The sequence below is a fragment of the Dendrobates tinctorius genome, unplaced genomic scaffold (genome assembly GCF_039654945.1).
Source record: "Dendrobates tinctorius isolate UK_male_01 unplaced genomic scaffold, ASM3965494v1 ptg000388l, whole genome shotgun sequence".
Lineage (NCBI taxonomy): Eukaryota > Metazoa > Chordata > Amphibia > Anura > Dendrobatidae > Dendrobates > Dendrobates tinctorius.
Window position 1 is genome coordinate 7,340,794 of NW_027362054.1, and position 19,900 is coordinate 7,360,693.

General features: G+C 46.0%; 1 protein-coding gene across 1 annotated transcript in view; it reads left to right on the forward strand.

The window, feature by feature from the left end:
• Positions 1-3,444: 3,444 nt before the first annotated feature.
• BLOC1S1 (biogenesis of lysosomal organelles complex 1 subunit 1) overlaps positions 3,445-19,900 on the forward strand; it is a 32,556-nt gene continuing 16,100 nt past the window's right edge. The window contains exons 1-2 of the mRNA XM_073563445.1: positions 3,445-3,650; positions 4,665-4,737. Of these exons, the coding sequence (XP_073419546.1) occupies positions 3,590-3,650; positions 4,665-4,737 (134 nt within the window). The 5' untranslated portion in view covers positions 3,445-3,589. The remainder of the gene's footprint in view (positions 3,651-4,664; positions 4,738-19,900) is intronic.

Genomic DNA, 19,900 nt, shown 5'->3' on the forward strand with positions numbered 1-19,900 from the left:
CGCAGAGCGCCGCCCGCTGCCACCACCGCAGAGCCCACCTGCCCCAGCACAGCTGCCCCTACCCCAGCGCAGCTGCCCCAGCACAGAGCCGCCACCGCATGAGCCTGGACCACTGAATGACCCCTGTGACTACTTCTCCACCTGTGCCGGATCCCTTCCCAGGTAAGCTGAATTCGGACTGTAAGACGGACCCCCATTTGACACATTATTTTTTTTCCCCTATTTTCCTACTGAAAATTGGGGTGCGTCTTATAGTCCGAAAAATCCGGTACTTCAAATGTGAGGTGGTCCCTAAAAAATTGGTTTTGTAAATTTTGTTGGAAAAATGAGAAATCGCTGGGCAACTTTTAACCCTTATAATGTCCTAACAAAAATTTTTTTCCAAAATTGTGCTGATGTAGACATGTGGGAAATGCTATTTATTAACCATTTTATGTGACATTACTCCATGATGCAAGGGCGCAAAAATTTTCAAAATTTTTGCCAAATTTCCGTTTTTTTCATAAAATGCAAGTCATATTGAAGAAATTTTACCACTAACGTGAAGTACAATGTCACGAAAAACAGGCTCAGAATCACCGGGATCCATTGAAGCGTTCCAGAGCTTTAACTTTATAAAGTGACAGTGATCAGAATTGTAAAAATTTGCTCGGTCACTAAGGGGTTAAACACACATACACGGATAACTCCGGTACTGGTTTTCTCAGTACCCGAAATATCAGGACGTGTAAAAGAGCCCTAAAAGACGCTTTTTTACCCCTTCACCTTGTTTTTCTGTTTTTGAATTGAAATTTTTGATCCCCTTCTTGCTTGAGCCATATATTTTTTTTATTTTTTCCATCAATATGGTCCGGTAGCCGAGGCCCCAGAGATTTTCCGATCCTGGAGGCACTATACATTTATTTCTAAGCGCCGCTGAGGAATAAGTCACCTTACTTGCTGCTGTTAAAAGGCGTTTTGGTGGTCATTAAGGGGTTAAGTTTTCTTTAAAGGGAACCTGTCACCCCCCAGTGCGTTTTTAAGTAAAAGAGCCACCTTCAGCAGCACTAAGGCTGCATTCTGTGAAGGTGGCTCTTTTGTTTCTGACCCCTAGTAATGCCGAAATATTGACTTTTATAAATAGGTACTCATACCTGTAATGCGTCCCATAGGTATGGTGTGTGTCCCTGTATCAGCCGCCTCCCATCATGCCTCTGTTGTGTCCCGCTGTATCACCCGCCTCCCAGCCGTCCATCATACCCGCCTTGCGTCTGGGCGCTGCCTCCAAGCCATCCATCATACCCGTCTTGCGTCTGGGCACTGCCTCCAATCCGTCCATCATGCCCCTGTGCGCCGCCGCCTCCTCCTCTGTTGTATGCCGACGCCTGCTTTGTGACAACAGTTCTCGGGCATGCGCAGTGCCAGACACAACAGGGGCATGATGGACGGCTGGGAGGCGGCTGATACAGGGGGATACAACATGCCTATGGGACGCATTAGAGTGCAGCCTTAGTGCTGCTGAAGGTGGCTCTTTTACTTAAAACCGCCCGGGGGGGGTGACAGGTTCCCTTTAACCATTTCATCCCATTTGGATTTTTTGTTCTGTTTTCGAGTAATTTATATGGTAAAATGAACAGTGTCATCTAAAAATACAACTTGTCCCACAAAAAAAAAAAAACAATCAGTGCTCCTTCAGCTATGAGGATGGAAAAATAATTTATAATTCTTGGAAGGGGAGTTAAAATTGAAAATGCAAAAATAGAAAATCAGGAAAGGGTAAGGCCATGGTCACAATATTAGTATTTTTTAAGTTTTTTACCTCAGTATCTGTAGGCCTAAATCAGGAAAGAGTAAAATATACAGAAGTGGTGACGCATCTCTATTATACTGTTCCACTCCTGGTTTTGGCTTACAAATACTGAGTCCAGTCGGTGGAGCAGGACAGTAAGGCTAAGTGCACACGTTGCAGAAAATTTCTGCACAAAAACCTGAATCCCTTCCCAGAAACCGCACCTATTTTTCCGCAGCGGTTTTGGTGCGTTTTTTACCGCAGCGGTTTCTAAACGCATGGAAGAAGTCAAAACCGCGGAAAAATCCGCAAAATTAATGAGCATGCTGCGTTTTTTACCGCGATGCGTTTTTTTCACGGTAAAAAACGCATCTATGTGCACAAAAAGTGCAAAATGCATAGAAATGACTGTACAGCTTATTTTTAGCGGTTTTATCGTGAAAACCACGGTAAAAAACGCTAAAAAAAACGCTGTGTGTGAACACAGCCTAAATGTGGAAGGGATATAAATGTCAAATGTTCCCTATCCTCCCTGTTGTGCCCAAGTTTTGCTCCTGTCCTCACAGAGAACTCATTTTTGGCAGTGACATGGACAGTCACTTTGCTGGACAAGGCGCTCAGCCACTGCGGGGCCTTTACATAATATACGGACAAATCCTAGAATAAACCCCCTATCTTATTTATCTAACTCCCCTGATGAATCCCCATTATTGGGGAGGAAACGTGTAGGGAGCAAGGACCCCTCATAACATATTGGGGGTGACACTACAGGGTTCACTCGGGGCCTGTCCTTGTGTGGACAGGAGCAAAACTTGGGCACGACAGGGAGGATAGGGATCATTATACATCTATATCCCTTCCACATTTACTGTCCTGTTCCGACTGCATCCAGTACCCGGAAGGACACATCTGGAAATAGACCGGGATTTTCACGTCCGTTATTAATGGTGAGATCGAAGCATTTTTTTAATGAGCACTGATTTGCACGAGCACTACTATTATTATGTTTGTTTTTTGTGAAGTCTTAGGCTAAGTGCACACGTTGCAGAAAATTTCTGCACAAAAACCTGAATCCCTTCCCAGAAACCGCACCTATTTTTCCGCGGCGGTTTTGATGCGTTTTTTACCGCAGCGGTTTCGAAAAGCATGGGAGAAGCCTAAACCGCGGAAAAAAACGCAAAATTAATGTGCATGCTGCGGTTTTTACCGCGATGCGGTTTTTTCGCGGTAAAAAACGCATCAATGTGCACAAAAAGTGCAAAATGCATAGAAATGACTGTGCACCTTATTTTTAGCGGTTTTATAGTGAAAACCGCGGTAAAAACCGCTAAAAAAACGCTGTGTATGAACCAGCCTTAGGTTTTAATGGCTGAGGTTATGTTTTATGAAGTGGGTAATCCTCCTAGCTATTCATATTTAACCCCTGAGGGTTTTATTTATGGTGATAAGCATCTTACACCGCTGCTGATCTTACAAATACTGAGGTAAACTACTGACCAAATACTGAGGGTGTGAACGTGGCCTTAGAATACCATGCAGCTAGAAAAAAAAATCCACTCCAGCTCATAATTAAGACTCATGTAGCTGCATTATTAGTAAAATGATAAAGTGACGTCTCTGGGGAGAGGGTAATGGCGGCTTGGTCATAGCAGCGGCGGGTACATAAGAGCAGGGCGGGCAGGTGACTCTCACCGCGCTCCTCTCCTCACATGAGCCGCTGGATGTCAGCGTGTGCCCAGACTCCGGCACAGGATCTGCCTCCACTTCCGCCGTGTGCTCTTCCCCTGACTGACTCCCGCCTGGCGCCTGACACCCGCCGCCATGCTGTCCCGGCTGCTCAAGGAGCACCAGGCGAAACAGAATGAGAGGAAGGAGCTGCAAGGTGAGCGCCGGGCCCGCTCCTGCTCCGAGGCCTCGGGATAAAGTGTCCTTGTGCGGGCCTGATAGGAGGGCGCTGCTGTCAGTCACTGTGGGCGGAAGTCGGTGCGCGCTCAGCCCGGGTTATGTGTGGTGTCTCCCTGACCTGTTCCTCCTCAGTGTGTGATATATAGACCTGTCTCCAGTGTGTATGTATATCATTGTGGCTGGAGGTGAGGGGGCCACTTACACCTCCAAAACAAGTGGCTGCTGCTGTGACAGGCACATTGGGGCCCCCATGGTGTCCTCAGCAGGGGCCCCTTCTGCCTGCTCCTCATATTTATCTGCAGTGCTTAACCATCATAAGGCCGGGTTCACACAAACGTATCTCATGGTCCATACACGGACTGCCGTGCCCGGTCAGACCGCAGGTCCCCAACCCGAACTTCCAGCCTCATGGACACGCGTTTGAGTCTGGAGACCCCCAGGCAGACCGGGCATTGAGCTCTGTATACAGACCACTAAATCTCCTCGTGGGAACCCGGCCATAGACTGTCGAGGACTGGGGACCTGGCTGGCGGTCATAGGCTGAAGGCACGTGCCCCTATTTTTGGTCCGTTCTGCTATATACTAGGGCTGCTTAGTATGTCGGTGTGACAGTATCCCAGCGTGCGCTATTCTCCTGTTATTCAGATACCACTCGTGCATACAAGGAATCGGATCCCACACGGATCACCCCTGTGCAAATACATTGTAATTCTTCACACAGGAAACTATTTGATCCTAAAAATGTTAAGATCTGCTGATGCCTAATTATAGCTGACACAGCCCGGTGTGAACAGGACCTCGCGTCCATCTCTACTGACAGCATTGACATTTCACCTGCAGAAGTCCTGATGACATTAGTTTAATATTTAGATATACAGCTTTCTTTGACCGATGGGTGAAATGATGTGGGTATGACCATAGAGCCGGCTCGGTCCTTGACATTACACCCGTCAGTGCTGTAGTACTAAGTAACACTGTTTCTTTTCAACAGAGAAAAGAAGAAAAGAGGCCATTGCTGCGGCCACAAGCCTCACCGAGGCGTTAGTAGATCATCTAAACGTTGGGTGAGTGGATATCTGTAGGGATTTGATCTGAAGGCAGCATGTTATAGAGTGGAGGAGGTGATTACATTGCTATATGACTTGTATCTTATTAATTTTCGTCCGGGTTCAGATGGGCGTATTTCACTGTCCGGGCTGCAATGCCCCTACTGACGTGGTTCTCCCAACCCAAACTTGCAGCCTTGTAGACACATATGAGACTGTAAGTTTGGCTCAGGAGACCCACATTATGGACATTGCAGTCTGTATATGGGCTGCAAAATACACCTAAACCCGGCCTAACTACCAGCTCCTTGTTTGTTTAGGAGTCCAATTGGCGGGCCTTCTTAATGATTGAGCCTCCCCGTATGACTGCAAGCAGAGAAAGCTGTAACTTAGTAGGCCTGCCCACTGGACTCCTAAAATATAAATCAACACAATGACTCTGCTCGAGTTCTCCAGCGTATAACGAGCAGCCCACACATAGCACTGCGGGTGCAAAGGTAACAAGTTCCCTTTTTAAAGCACCAATTTTGCATATGTTATTTCGGCGCTGGAGTAGTTAACAAAAGCTCCCTGCCCCATGTCTTATACTTACCACTCATTATCGTCGTTTTTTTTTCTGCGGGTTGTTACCTGCCGGATTGATCCTGTATTTGTTGGGCAATCTGGAAGTCATTACTCAATGTAAAGGCCCCTGTTACAAGCATCATTGTCCCAGCGATCCCACCAATGATCCGACGTGGATGGGATCGCTGGGACGTAGTTAACTGATCGCTGGTGAGCTGTCACATAGACACTCACCAGCGAGTAAGCTGGTATCCAAGGTATATTTTACATTGGAAACCAGCTCCCAGCGTCGCTGATCGTTGGTCTGTCGCTGGCCAGCGGGAGACCAACGATCAAAAAACGGCCTAGGACGTTCGAGCGTGATCAGCGATACCCAGCAGGGGGGCCGGTCGCTGATACATGTCACACACACCGATTTCGCTGGCGAGATCGCTGTGGCGTCACAAAATCAGCGATCTCGCTGGCAATCTCACTGTATGTGACGGGGCCTTAAGTCTGAGAGCCAGAACAATTCTCCCATTGACTTATACTGAGAGCTTGTGACCGCTGCCTCTGACTTCTGGCCAGTAAGAAGTTGTGGTCACAAGATGACGTCGTGGGACCGGAGTAGCGCTGATAACAGGTGAAGATGGAGGCTGGTAAGTGTACGACTAGGGGCAGGGAACTTATATTAGTGAAAAAAATAACTGAAGTGGTGCTTTAGGAATAGTGTGAGTGAGGTCTTGTCATGTTGGATGCTTCTCTGTAAACTATTTTTCTCTGCCTCCCTTGCCAGAATGTAGTTATGCCCAGATCTTACAAATTGTTTCCAAATATGTAAAATGCAGAAACAAGTGTCTAATTTCCTATTCGGGTGTGTAGATGCCACAGAAGAGCAATGTGCCTCAGGCCTCATTCAGACATCTGAGAATCACAGACTTGTACGATCTGTTTATTGCAGATAACGTGCCCTCGTTGTTCTCTATGGCTGTTCACGTATCCATGTTATTTGCGGACCGAGTGGCCCATAAGCAACAACAAAGTCACGGATCAAAATGACCCATACAAGTCGCTGACGGCACACATGGCCGTCCGGTGTTCACATTCATTAGGTTAGGAGAAGATTTGTAACATATTTAATTTTTTTTTTTTTTTTTTTTTTTAATGAGGAAATCCACCAATGGTAAAAACTGAATCTGTGTACCATAAAAAATCATTAACGTCTAAATGCGACCTTACCTTGCTACATGGATAGGAATTGCATTGCAGTGCTGCTGAAATTCATGCAAAACAAAGAACATGACTAGACTGCTAGATGTGAGGACAGCATTGGAGCAGTCTGGATTAGACGGAGTTGCCTTGTTTGTGACTTCTGTCAATTAGTTGGAGCACTGCGAGGCTGCAAACGAGCATTTCTCAGGGTGTGTGCATATGCTGCGGATCCGCAGCGGTTTTGGCCCTGTGGATCCACAGCAGTTTTTGCTGCGGTGTACAGTACCTTTTATATTCTATGGAAAACAAAAACCGCAGTGCAGATTTTTCCGCGTGGATTTGCTGCGGTTTCAAAACCGCAGCATGTCACTACTTTTTGCAGAATCCACAGCGGTTTTACATCTGCTCCATTGTAGAGGTGTCAAACTGCAGGCTAATCCGCAGGTCTTTTGACCTGCGGATTTACCTGCAGATTTTGCAAAATCTGTGCGAAAGAATCCGCAGCATGTGCACACACCCTTAGGGTCCCACTTCTAAGTATTATACGTCCAGATCATTGATTTGCATGTTGGGCCCCATTCACACGCCTGAGCTTCACGTACTTGTATCTGGTGTCTGCATTTGTCTAGTGCTCATCTATTGTACAACCTCTGACAAAAATTATGGACTCACCGGCCTTGGAGGATGTTCATTCAGTTGTTTCATTTTGTAGAAAAAAAGCAGATCACAGACATGGCACAAAACTAAAGTCAATTCAAATGGCAACTTTCTGGCTTCAAGAAACACTAAAAGAAATCAAGAACAAAAAATGTGGTAGTCAGTAATGGTTACTTTTAAACCAAGCATAGGGGAAAAATTATGGAATCAGTCAATTCTGAGGGAAAAAATTATGGAATCATGAAAAACTAACAAACACTCCAACACATCACTAGTATTTTGTTGCACCACCTCTGGCTTTTATAACAGCTTGCAGTCTCTGAGGCATGGACTTAATGAGTGTCAAACAGTACTCTTCATCAATCTGGCTCCAACTTTCTCTGCTGCTGCCAGATCAGCTTTGCTTGTTGGAGCCTTGTCATGGACCATTTTCTTCAACTTCCACCAAAGATTTTCAATTGGATTGAGATCCGGACTATTTGCAGGCCATGACATTGACCTTATGTGTCTTTTTTTCAAGGAATATTTTCAGTTTTTGCTCTATGGCAGGATGACTTATCTTGAAAAATGATTTAATCATCCCCAAACATCCTTTCAATTGATGGGGATAAGAAAAGTGTCTAAACTATCAACATAAACTTGTGCATTTATTGAAGATGTAATGACAGCCTTTACCTGACATGCAGCCCCATATCATCAATGACTGTGGAAATTTGCATGTTCTCTTCAGGCAGTCATCTTTATAAATCTCATTGGAACGGCACCACGCAAAAGCTCCAGCATCATCACCTTGCCCAATGCAGGTTCGCGTTTCATCCCTGAATATGACTTTCATCCTGTCATCCACAGTCCACGATTGCTTTTCCTTAGCCCGTTGTAACCTTTTTTTTTTTTTTTTTTTTTTTTTTTTTCTTGTTTAGGTGTTAATGATGGCTTTCGTTTAGCTTTTCTGTATGCAAATCCCATTTCCTTTAGGCGGTTTCTTACAGTTCGGTCACAGACGTTGATTCCAGTTTCCTCCCATTTGTTCCTCATTTGTTTGTTGTACATTTCCTGTTTGGGAGACATATTGCTTTAAGTTTCCGGTCTTGACGCTTTGATGTCTACCTTGGTCTACCAGTATGTTTGCCTTTAACAACCTTCCCATGTTTGTGTTTAGTCCAGATTTTAGACACAGCTGACTGAACAACCAACATCTTTTGCAACATTGCGTGATGATTTACCCTATTGTCTTCCTCTTCCTCTTCCTCCGCCTCTTCCTCTGCCTCTTCCTCTTATACTGCTGTTCTGGTGTGCGTGTACTCTGCGTTGTTTGCTTCCCGTGTATGACCCGGCTTGTTCCTTCACTCTGTACTCCGTCTCTCGTTTTTGTACTATTGTCTTTTATGGTTCTGACCTCCTGGCTTATCTATCGTTATTCCATTTCAGTTTATCCCTATTGTACCGTCTAATGCCCGTTCTGGTTTTCTGATCCATTGCTACGACCTGACTATCCATTCTGTCTAATCCTTTGGTACTGTATTGCTATCTCGTGCTTTGACCTCGGCTTGATCTGGTTTCTGTCTCTGTCTATGCCCCTTGGTAACATTGTCCTGTAGTTACCTTTTCTAGGAGTTTCCCTGCAGCTCCTAGCTCTGTGGAGCTTAGGCCATGCCCCCAGCAGTCACTTAATTCAGGTCCTGGAGCATGCATTGTCACCACTGCTGCCCACTCCGCAGGTATCTTTGTGCACAGTCTTTGTACTCAGGACATGCGCACTGGCTCAGTGAGCAAGTGCAATGCGGTGTTCCTGACAATGTTGTTTTTGTATTCTGAGCATTTTGTCTGCTTTGGGACACGTTTTAAGGTGTTTTGTAATTGTTTTCTATGTGTTTGTGTTTGCCTGCCATTATTTACAGTGGTGTTCGACAAACATTCGACGAACTTGCCTCGTGTTCAACGAACTGGAACACTAACTGGGTGGCTCAACATTACTCCTGAAAATTTAGACGTACATTTTTAATGTTTATACTATGCTATATATCTGGTGATACTGTACCCTTTCTGCCAGGAAGTCCTCCTCCACCCACCACTCTAAGTGTGTCATTGACACCTGGAACATTGTCCCACATGTGATTATTTCTTGCGGATCTTCTTGTTATATTGTGGTGTGATCCATCCTGAGCGTGTGACAGTCTGTGGGTTACTCCTGCAATTTTAGATGTACATTAAAAATTACCCCAACACTAGTGTATCACAAGCGTAGATCTGTATACATTACCCATTTACTGCTTTTTATATTCTGGTCTAATCCAAACTGACCAAGTGAGAGTTATTTTCTGACTGTGGAAATAAATACTGAGATTGACAATGACCCCTACACTGTGTATAGCTGTAATCTTCAGATCCATTACTTTTTATATTGTGTTATAATCCATACTGAGCCTGAGAGCGTCTGTGTCTGCCTCCTGAAATATCTACAGAGATTTAGCATATTTAAACTATACTATATATACCTGCTACCTGATGATACTGTACACGTTTTCTACTTTTTATATTCTTGTCTAATCCATACTGAGCCTGTGAGAATCTGTGTGACTGATGGTGTGTGTATATATAGGGAGATTGACAATCATCCTTCGACTGTATAGAGCTGTACGCTTCTGATACAGTACCATATATCTGATGTTTTGGGTTCATTTTCTGCAACATTTTGAAGTTTGGTGGAAGAGGGCGTGGGGGGGCAGCTGGTGCTGATGGTGGTGGTGCATCTGCTGGTAGTAGCAAAAGCACAATGGCAGCTAAGGCAGGAGGTGTTGAGCCTGCGTCATGGTCTGGCTCTGGAACGCCTGGAAGGCTACCTTTTCTGGGAGTAGCTTAACAGCTTTTAAAGCCGGAGCATCAGGAACTGGTTTGGGCTTACATTGCCAAAACAGACTCCAGCAAATATGCCCCCCTCTTCTGAAGTTTCAAAAAATGCAAGCACTGAGTCGTCAAGTGCTGGCTCCTGGTCAGGAAGAACCCCTTTCCTTGTGTCCTTCACCCCCACCAAAAATGAATGATGCAGCAGGCCACACTTCACATTAGTCCATGTAGCTCTTTCTATCATACCATGCCTGGGTTATCAAGTCAAATCGTGAATTTCCCAGTCCAAGATGAATCTGACATGGAGTGTGGGTGGCCAGCCAGGACAGAGGGTTAATCGGTACCGGGCCAGTGTCTCAGAGGGATGTGTCACGTTGGTGGTGATGACCCGTTCCGTGGCCCTGGGCGTCCATGCAAAGGGGTGAATAACGTTTATAGGTGAATGATACGTGACGCCACCTGTGGTTTCTGATCAGATTGACCCACGCTGCAGTGTCGCTTCTCTTGGACAGATGTTGTGGTGCAGCTAAGATGTAGAAGCCCTGCACAGGTAGGGCCGCAGTCGCAGAGCAGTTGAAAGAGTTTGTAGATGGTGTGCAGTGCAGGATGTAGCAAAGCCGTGCGTCAGGCACAGGAGAAAGATGACAGACACAGTCGTGCAGTTCCTTTACCTGTACTTGGTAAGTGCCGTCCAGGACCCAGAGTACAGATGGAGAAGGAGTTGGTCAGCCTGGAAGCAAATTAGGAATTCTCTCTCTGCAGATAGGTAGTGTGTCCTCCGTTTTAGCGCTTATCTGAGGTACTCGCAGTACTGAGTTCACTGAAGTTCCCCCTGTTTACTCTTTTGGAACTTTCTCGTATGGCAGGCAGCCATAGCCTTTTCCTTCTGGCTCACACACGTCGCTGCTGGGGCCTCCGAGCCTTAGTTGGGAACAGAGCATTTACAGCTGCTACTTCCTCCGATTTCTGCTGCAGGACCGTCAGTGTCCCTACAAACTCTGAGACCGGAATCCTGACCATGCGCTCCAGCTAGGAGTGAGCCTTAACTCTGCTCATCCTCAGCTCCCCTTCTCACATCCACACACTTCCCCTTCCCTTCACAGACTGCCCTAACTTCCCTCCTCCCGACCACAGAGAGAAGCTCCTCAGTCAGGTTCAGAGGTTTCCCTGCTGGCCTGGAGTTGTTACTGTGTTGTGTGTTGGTTTAACTGCTAGAGAGATCCTTCGTGGCTCCCAAGCATGACATCACACTCCTTAGGAGGAAGGTAATGCCACTGTGGCGACCGTACTCTTGGGGGCGCCACAAGTGCACTGATGCCCAGCCACTGCTAGATGATTCTGCTGGTACATTCCCCTCGCACTCTACACAGCCAGAATCTGACCCTGATGAAACTCAGGTTCCCCTTCCCGCATACTATACCACCTTACACGGTGATAAAGAGGAAGGTGCAGATGAAAGTGCAAGTTCCTTGAGCAGGGGGGGGGGGCATACTCATGGGCGGGGGCACTGACACAGGGCCCCTCATAGTACGCAAAAGTGTCTCTGCCGGTGGGAGGGGGAGGGCTGTCAGACACACCGCCGTACTATGAGGGGCCCTGTGCCAGTGCCGTCGCCAACAAGGGGGGGGATCAGGATCACAGCACTTGCAAAGCTGAAATACTTGCCTCTCCCTGCTCCACCGCCGTGACGTCTTCCGCGTTTCCTGACAGTGACATTCTGGTCAGAGCGCGATGACATTACGTCTGTATGCCCTCTGCCTAAACAGTCCAAGTGCAGTGAGATGGAAGATCGGGACGACAAGGAGTCCAGACTAGTACAGAGATTCCCTAGCGAGGAGACTTATTTAATTGTTTTCAATGTTGGGACAGCTATTTTTGGGGAGCACTATACTCTGGAGAATGATATATGAGGCCCACCATACACTGGAGCATTCCAAAGGTGGACATCAGACACTGGAGCAGCATTTACAGGGCCCATTATGCACTGGAGCATTAGAAATGGGGCCATTATATAGGGAGCATTATTTGGGCCCATTAGACAGTGGAGCTTCATCCATGGGGCCCATCATATACTGTAGCATTATGTGTAGCTCATCATATAGTGTTTGAAACATTATATGGGACGAATGATTCTGTATGGAGAAATATATGGGCCTCATTACTCTGTATAGCGCACTATGCGGTGGCCATAATACTGTATGGAGTAATATACTGTCTGTTTTTGGAGCTGTTGGGGAATTTAAAATGGATATCAGTCATGAGATGAAAGAAGTGAAGTATTTTTCATTTGTACTATACCGCTATTTCTCTGCCGTATCAGAGGATCATGAATTGTGGCATGTGTTCAAAGAGCCCAGTGACACTGTTTGGCCCAGGACCCACGAAAATCTGGAGCCAGCCCTACACCCCCCCCCCCCCCCCCCCACAACTTTAGCCAAATAACCCCCAGTTTTCAATGCCTAACTATTATTATAAAGTAAATTAAGGTTGACAAGCTTAAGTAATAAGAATTTCTGTTTTTGGCATTAAAATGGGCACTGTAGGTGTGTTTCCTGTCCTCCACTCACTGCCGACTTTTCTTCCCCATTGACTTGTATTGGGTTTTGTGTTTCAGTCGGCCTTCGACTTTTCACGATAATCGGCCGATTTTCATTCGACCCGACTTCTGAGAAAGTCGGGTTTCATGAAACCCGACTCGACCTGAAAAAAAGCAGTCGCTCATGTCTACTTGCAACAATGACCTGTGATGACGTTGTGGTCTCGCGTGATGCTACGTCATCTGGGGTCATTGTCGCAAGGCATCGCTGGGAACGGGACTTGCCGGGAGCATCGCGAGGATAGGGAATTATTTTTAACATTATATCTTTTTACTACTACATAGGCAGCCTCAATAGTAAAAAGTTGGTCCCACTTGTTAAACAATCAGTTTTCAAAGCGATGCTACAGATCGCTTGGAAAACGCTAGCATTCTGCAAGCTAATTACGCTTGCAAAATGCTAGTTTTACCCTTCGCCAGTCGCCACGACCGCACCCACTGGAGGTAGAGGGATCCACCGCATAGGAACAGGAAACCTACAGAAAAAATAAAAGGGCGCGGTCCGCCTCTCCTCCTTAGTTGTATTTCAGAGTACCAGCAGGACCGCCAAGTGTTAGGCAAAGTTCTACCATTTTATATTTAACTTATTTACTCTCTATTTAAGGAACACTCTCTATTATTATGTGGTGTCCGCCTCTCCTCCTCTCCTTTTTGGTTTCCTGTTCCTAGGGGAACCTCAGGAAGAATCCTACAGAGGACATACCTGGGCCAATGCATGCTGCCTGTGCAGGATCTGCGGAACGGCAGGGGCTTTGGTCCAGAAGCAGCGTTGGGGGAGTTTCCACTAGACGGCTCCCCCCTCGTCTGATGGATGGCTGGAGAGATGACCGGGTCTGGGGAGGGCCGCCTGGTCTCACTCAGGAGCACACCGGGGGGTCGCATGGAGCTCCGGCACAGCTGCTGTCCAAGCTCAGCGGCGGCTCTGGGAGCATGGAGTCGCCGTAGTAAATTCGTGTGAGAGCGCCAGTTGTGCGGGGTCATAAACAAGACTCAGATTTCCGGGGCCTGGGGGGCGCGACCCGGTGCATGAAGCCGGGCCTGCACATGCGCTGCCCGATGGGGATGCTCCAGCCCTGGAAGTAAAGGGTGAACTTCCGGGGCATAATGGCGGAGGTACAGCGGCGCCCGCAAGCGCTGCTGCACAGGCACGAAGCGGCGGTAATTGACCCGGAACTAGAGGGAACTTCCAGGTCAGGGGAAAAAAAAATATATAATAACCTATTTAAACCGCCACGGGGCGGTTGGCGGTGAAATTGTCATCCCCAGGAGATGCGCATCCTCCGGCAGGGGATTCTGCTGGTGGCGGCACCTCCTGAGACCGCTCCGGCAGCGGATCCACGGATACCGCTCGCAGAAGAGACGCAGCAGACTCAAGGTCCAGGACTGTACCTCAGCCATCTGATCCGGTACCGTAAGCTTCACTGGGTGAGTGCGCACAAAACTCTGCCTATCAAGCTGACACCCCTTCTTTTTTTTTTTTTTTTTCCTCGCCATGTCTTCCCCCTTTTCAGGCCAAGAAAAAGGTAAAATCAAAAGAAGAGTGCTTTATGCACTCAGTCTCTCCCTGACTCCTACCCCAAGAAACTTTCCAAGCAATGCATTAGGGAGACCAGGCAGGGAGCCGCAGTGTCGTCTAAAGACATATGGACCATAATTAGAGAAGAATTACAGGCTATCGCCTTTGCTAGTACACCCCCAGAGGGTAAGAGCAAGAAACAAGTAACTCCCAGCTTAGATTCTGAGGAGGAACATGAGAGCCTCAGACTCCTCACTCACATCATCATCTTCAGAAATTAAGGGACGATCATGTTTTCCCCTGGATAGTGTAGATAATTTGGTGACCTCCATAAGAAACACTATGGAATGTGAGGGGACAAAGGGCGCTCAAAACACGCAAGATATAATGTTTGCGGGTTTGGCTGAGAGAAAAAGGAGAGCCTTTCCGGCAATTAAGGCCCTGATTAAGAGAGAATGGGAGAAACCAGTCCAGAGAAGTTTCCTACCATAGGCCTCAAAAAGGAAATGCCCCTTTAGTGACAAAGAGCTGCTAAAATGGACAAAAATTCCTAAGGTGGATGCAGCTGTGGCCTCCACCTCTAAACAGTTTTCTCTTCCGGTAGAAGATGCAGGCCTACTTTCTGACCCACTAGACCGTAAAGCAGAGTCATCATTAAAAAGGTCATGGTAGGCAACTCCTGGCATTTTTAACCCCTTCACGACCTATGACTCCTACGTAGGCGTCATGAAAAGCAGTGCCCAAACGACCTATGACGCCTACGTAGGCGTCATGCTATAAATAGCCCCCCTGCGGGTCAGGTGACCGGGGTCACTGAAAGGTCACCCAACCCGCACACAAAGGACCTTCAGAGTTAACACCTGGGGGTGTGGCTTAGCCCCCACGTGCCTACGATCGCTCTGATTGGCTGTTAAAAGTGAAACTGCCAATCAGAGCGATTGTAATATTTCACCAATGAAAATTGGTGAAATATTACAATCCAGCCATGGCCGATGCTGAAATAGCATCGGACATGGCTGGACACCGAAACCCGACCCCCCCCCCCCCCCCACACACACACACACACACACACACACACACACACTGTCTGACGGCACCGATCGGCAGCCGCCGTCATAATCTGCCCCTCCGGCCTCCCGCTATCCGTCCCGGTGTCCCGCCGTCCAGTGTCATGGGCGCCGCCATCTTGGAAGATGGCGGGCGCATGCGCAGTGCGCTGAATCGAATCTGCAACGCTGCAGATTCATTTATTTTAATCACGATGCTAAACTTTCATAGTGATCAAAATAAAAAAAGTAAATCACCGCCCCCCTTATCACCCCCATAGGTAGGGACAAATAATAAATTTTTTTTTTTTTTTTTTTCCGTTGGGGTTGGACTAAGGGTTAGGGGTGGGGTTGGACGTGGGGGTGGGGTTGGACTAAGGGTTAGGGGTGGGGGTGGGGTTGGACTAAGGGTTAGGGGTGGGGTTAGGGGTGTGTTGGGGTTATGATTAGGGTTGGAGATAGAATTGAGGGGTTTCCACTGTTTAGGCACATCACGGGGTCTTCAAACGCGACATGGAGCCACCATTTATTCCAGCCAATTTTGCGTTCAAAAAGTCAAACGGTGCTCCCTCCATTTCGAGCCCCGACGTGTGCCCAAACAGTGGTGTACCCCCACTTATGGGGTATCAGGGTACTCAGGAAAAATTGCACAACAACTTTGGGGGTCTAATTTCTCCTGTTACCCTTTGAAAAATAAAAAAATGGGGGCTAAAATAATTAGTTTTGTGGAAAAAAAAAGATTTTTTTTTTTTATTTTCACAGCTCTGCGTTATAAACTTCTGTGAAGCACTTGGGGGTTCAAAGTGCTCACCTCACCTCTAGATTAGTTCCTTAGGTGATATAGTTTCCAAAATGGGGTCACTTGTGGGCGGTTTCCACTATTTAGGTACATCAGGGGCTCTGCAAACGTAACATGATGCCCACAGACCATTCCATCAAGTCGGCATTTCAAAACGTCACTACTTCCCTTCTGAGCCCCAACGTGTGCCCAAACAGTGGTCCCCCCCCCCCCCCACATATGTGGTACCAGCGTACTCAGGACAAGCTGGACAACAACTTTATGGGGTCCAATTTATCCTGTTACCTTTGTGAAAATAAAAAATAGCAGGCTAAAAATTTATTTTTTGAGGGGAAAAAAATATTTTTATTTTAATGGCTCTACGTTATAAACTTCTGTGTAGCACCTGGGGGTTCAAAGTGCTCACTATGCATCTAGATAAGTTCCTTAGGGGGTCTAGTTTCCAAAATGGGTTCACTTGTGGGGGAGCTCCAAAGTTTACGCACACAGGGGCTCTGCAAACACGACATGGTGTCCGCTAACGATTGGAGCTAATTTTCCATTCAAAAAGTCAAATGACGCTCCTTCCCTTCTGAGCCATGCCGTGCGCTCAAACAGTGGTTTCCCCCCACATATGGGGTACCAGTGTACTCAGGACAAACTGGACAACAACTTTTGGGGTCCAATTTATCCTGTTACCCTTGGGGAAAATAAAAAATAGCAGGCTAAAAAATAATTTTTGAGGAAAAAAAATATTTTTTTATTTTCATGGCTCTGCATTTATAAACTTCTGTGAAGCACTTGGGGATTCAGAGTGTTCACTACACATCTAGATAAGCTCCTTGGGGGTTCTAGTTTCCAAAATGGGGTCACTTGTGGGGGTTTCTACTGTTTAGACACACAGGGGCTCTGCAAACGCAACATGACGCCCGCAGAACATTCCAACAAAGTCTGCATTCCAAAATGGCGCTCCTTGCCTTCTGAGCTCTCCCGTGCTCCCAAACAGTGGTCCCCCCCCCCCCCACATATGGGGTATCAGTGTACTCAGGACAAATTGCACAACAACTTTTGTGGTTCAATTTCTCCTGTTAGCTTTGTGAAAATAAAAAATAGCGGGCTAAAAAATCATTTTTGAGCAAAAAAAATGATTTTTTATTTTCACTGCTCTGCGTTATAAACTTCTGTGAAGCACTTGGGGGTTCAAAGTGCTCACCACACATCTAGATAAGTTCCTTCGGGGGTCTAGTTTCCAAAATGGGGTCACTTGTGGGGGAGCTCCAATGTTTAGGCACACAGGGGCTCTCCAAATGCGACATGGTGTCCGCTAACGATTGGAGCTAATTTTCCAATCAAAAAGTCACATGGCGCTCCTTCCCTTCCGGGCCCTGCGGTGCGCCCAAACAGTGGTTTATGACCACATATGAGATATTGATGTACTCAGGAGAAATTGCCCAACAAATTTTAGGATCCATTTTAACCTGTTGCCCATGTGAAAATGAAAAAACTAAGGCTAAATAAAATTTTTGTGAAAAAGTACTTTTTTTTTTTTTTTTTTTTACAGATCAATTTGTGAAGCACCTGGGGGTTCAAAGTGTATTTCTATGCATCTAGATAAGTTCCTTGGAGGGTCTAGTTTCCAAAATGGGGTCACTTGTGGGGGAGCTCCAATGTTTAGGCACACGGGTACTCTTAAAACAAGACATGGCAACCGCTAAATATTCAAGCATATTTTGCATTCAAAAAGTAAAATGGCGCTCCTTGCCTTCTGAGCCCTGCCGTGCGCCCAAACAGTGGTTTATGACCACATATGAGGTATCGGTGTACTCAGGAGAAATTGCCCAACAAATTTTAGGATACATTTTATCCTGTTACCCATGTGAAAATGAAAAAACTGATGCTAAAAGAAAATTTTGGTTGGAAAAATTAAAATATACATTTTTTCATTCCATGTTGCTTTAGTTCCTGTGAAGCACCTGAAGGGTTAATAATCTTTTTGAATGTAGTTTTGAGTAGCTTGAGGGGTGCAGTTTTTAGAATGGTGACACTTTTGGGTATTTTCTGCCATATAGACCCCTCAAAGTGACTTCAAATGTGAGGTGGTCCCTAAAAAAAAATGGTTTTGTAAATTTTGTTGTAAAAATGAGAAATTGCTGGTCAACTTTTAACCCTTATAACTTCCTAACGAAAAAAAAAAAAATGTTTCCAAAACTGTGCTGATGTAAAGTAGACATGTGGGAAATGTTGTTTATTAACTATTTTGTGTCACATAACTCTCTGGTTTAACAGAATAAAAATTCAAAATTTGAAAATTGCAAAATTTTCACCAAATTTCCATTTTTTTCACAAATAAACGCAAAAATTATCGACCTAAATTTACCACTATCATGAAGCCCAATATGTCACGAAAAAACAATCTCGGAATCGCTAGGATGCGTTGAAGCGTTCCTGAGTTATTACCTCATGAAGGGACATTGGTCAGAATTGCAAAAAATGGCCAGGTCATTAAGGTCAAAATAGGCTGGGTCATGCAGTGGCCAGTTCATGCACCGCCAGATCAATTCTCGTATGGTTAGACCAATTGGACCAACAGATTGAGCAGAAAGTGTCTAGGGAAAATCTGCGTGCCGCTATTACTTTAGAGGGGCAGCAGCCTTCATGGCTGATGCATCTGCGGACACACTACGCCTAGCAGCAAGATCGGCGGGTGTTGTGAATAGTGCCAGGCGGGCATTATGGATGAAAAGCTGGAAGGGGGACACGCAGTCGAAATCTGAGATCTGCGCTATCCTGTGTGAGGGTGAGTTTCTCTTTGGAAAAGCCCTAGACGACATACTCGCCAAAGCAAAAGAAAGGAAAGGCTTTCCCTGACTCTTCTATCACAAGAGGAGACAAACGGACAGGTCAACAAGATGGCCCACAAAAGAAGAAAAGCAAAAGGGTACCATGTTTAGAGGTTCAGGATTCCGCAAGGAAAATAAATACTGAACAACCAGTCCCCCCAGTAGGGGGTAGACAAACTTTTTTTTTTTTTTTTTTTTTTTTTTTTTTTCCCGAAATGGGAAAGAATAACATCTAGCTCGTGGATTTTAAATTTAATCAAAGAAGGAATAAAATTAGAATTCCTTTGTATTCCCCACAACTCATTTATTATAACATCCCTTGGCTCACCAATACAACAAAAAGCCCTCGAAATGGAAATTCAGAGTCTATTATCCAAGAGGGTCTTAGTGAAAGTCCCAGAGGGACAAGAAGGTAGAGGATTCTACTCGCCTTTATTTTTAGTTCCCAAACCCGATGGTTCGTTTAGAACAATCATAAATATATAAAAGCTCAATACGTTTATCAAAAACTATAAATTTAAAATGGAGTCAATCAGGTCCACCATTAGGCTTCTGTTTCTAAACTGCATGATGGCGGGCATTGACCTAAAAGATGCTTACTATCATCTTCCTATCCATAACAGATACCAAAGATACCTCAGGGTAGCTGTCGAAGGCGAAATCCGTCACTTCCAGTATACGGCTCTGCCCTTCGGTCTCTCTCTACAGCACCGAGGATCTTCACCAAAGTGATGTTGGAGGTGATGGCCTATCTTCGTCAGACACCTTAATCGTGCCTTACCTTGATGATTTCTTAGTTATTGGGAACTCGACCACCCAGCATGCTAGATGTCTGGCTGATACGGTCTCATCTTTGCTGGATCATCAACTTCCAGAAGTCCAGACTTATTCCACTCTCCCTCCAGACGTTTTTAGGGTTCCACATAGACTCCATGCCCCAAAGGTGTCTACTTCCTCAGGTAAAAATTTTGCTCATTAAAAATAAGGTTAGAGCAGCAATGGACAGACCACGCATATCTTAGAGAAGCAATGTCGCTATTGGGGTCCCTCACTTCTTGTACTCCGGCAGTTCAGTGGGCCCAATATCACATCCGCACACTGCAACATCACATTCTCCAAGAGGATAGACTGCTTTGCGGTCACCTCGAG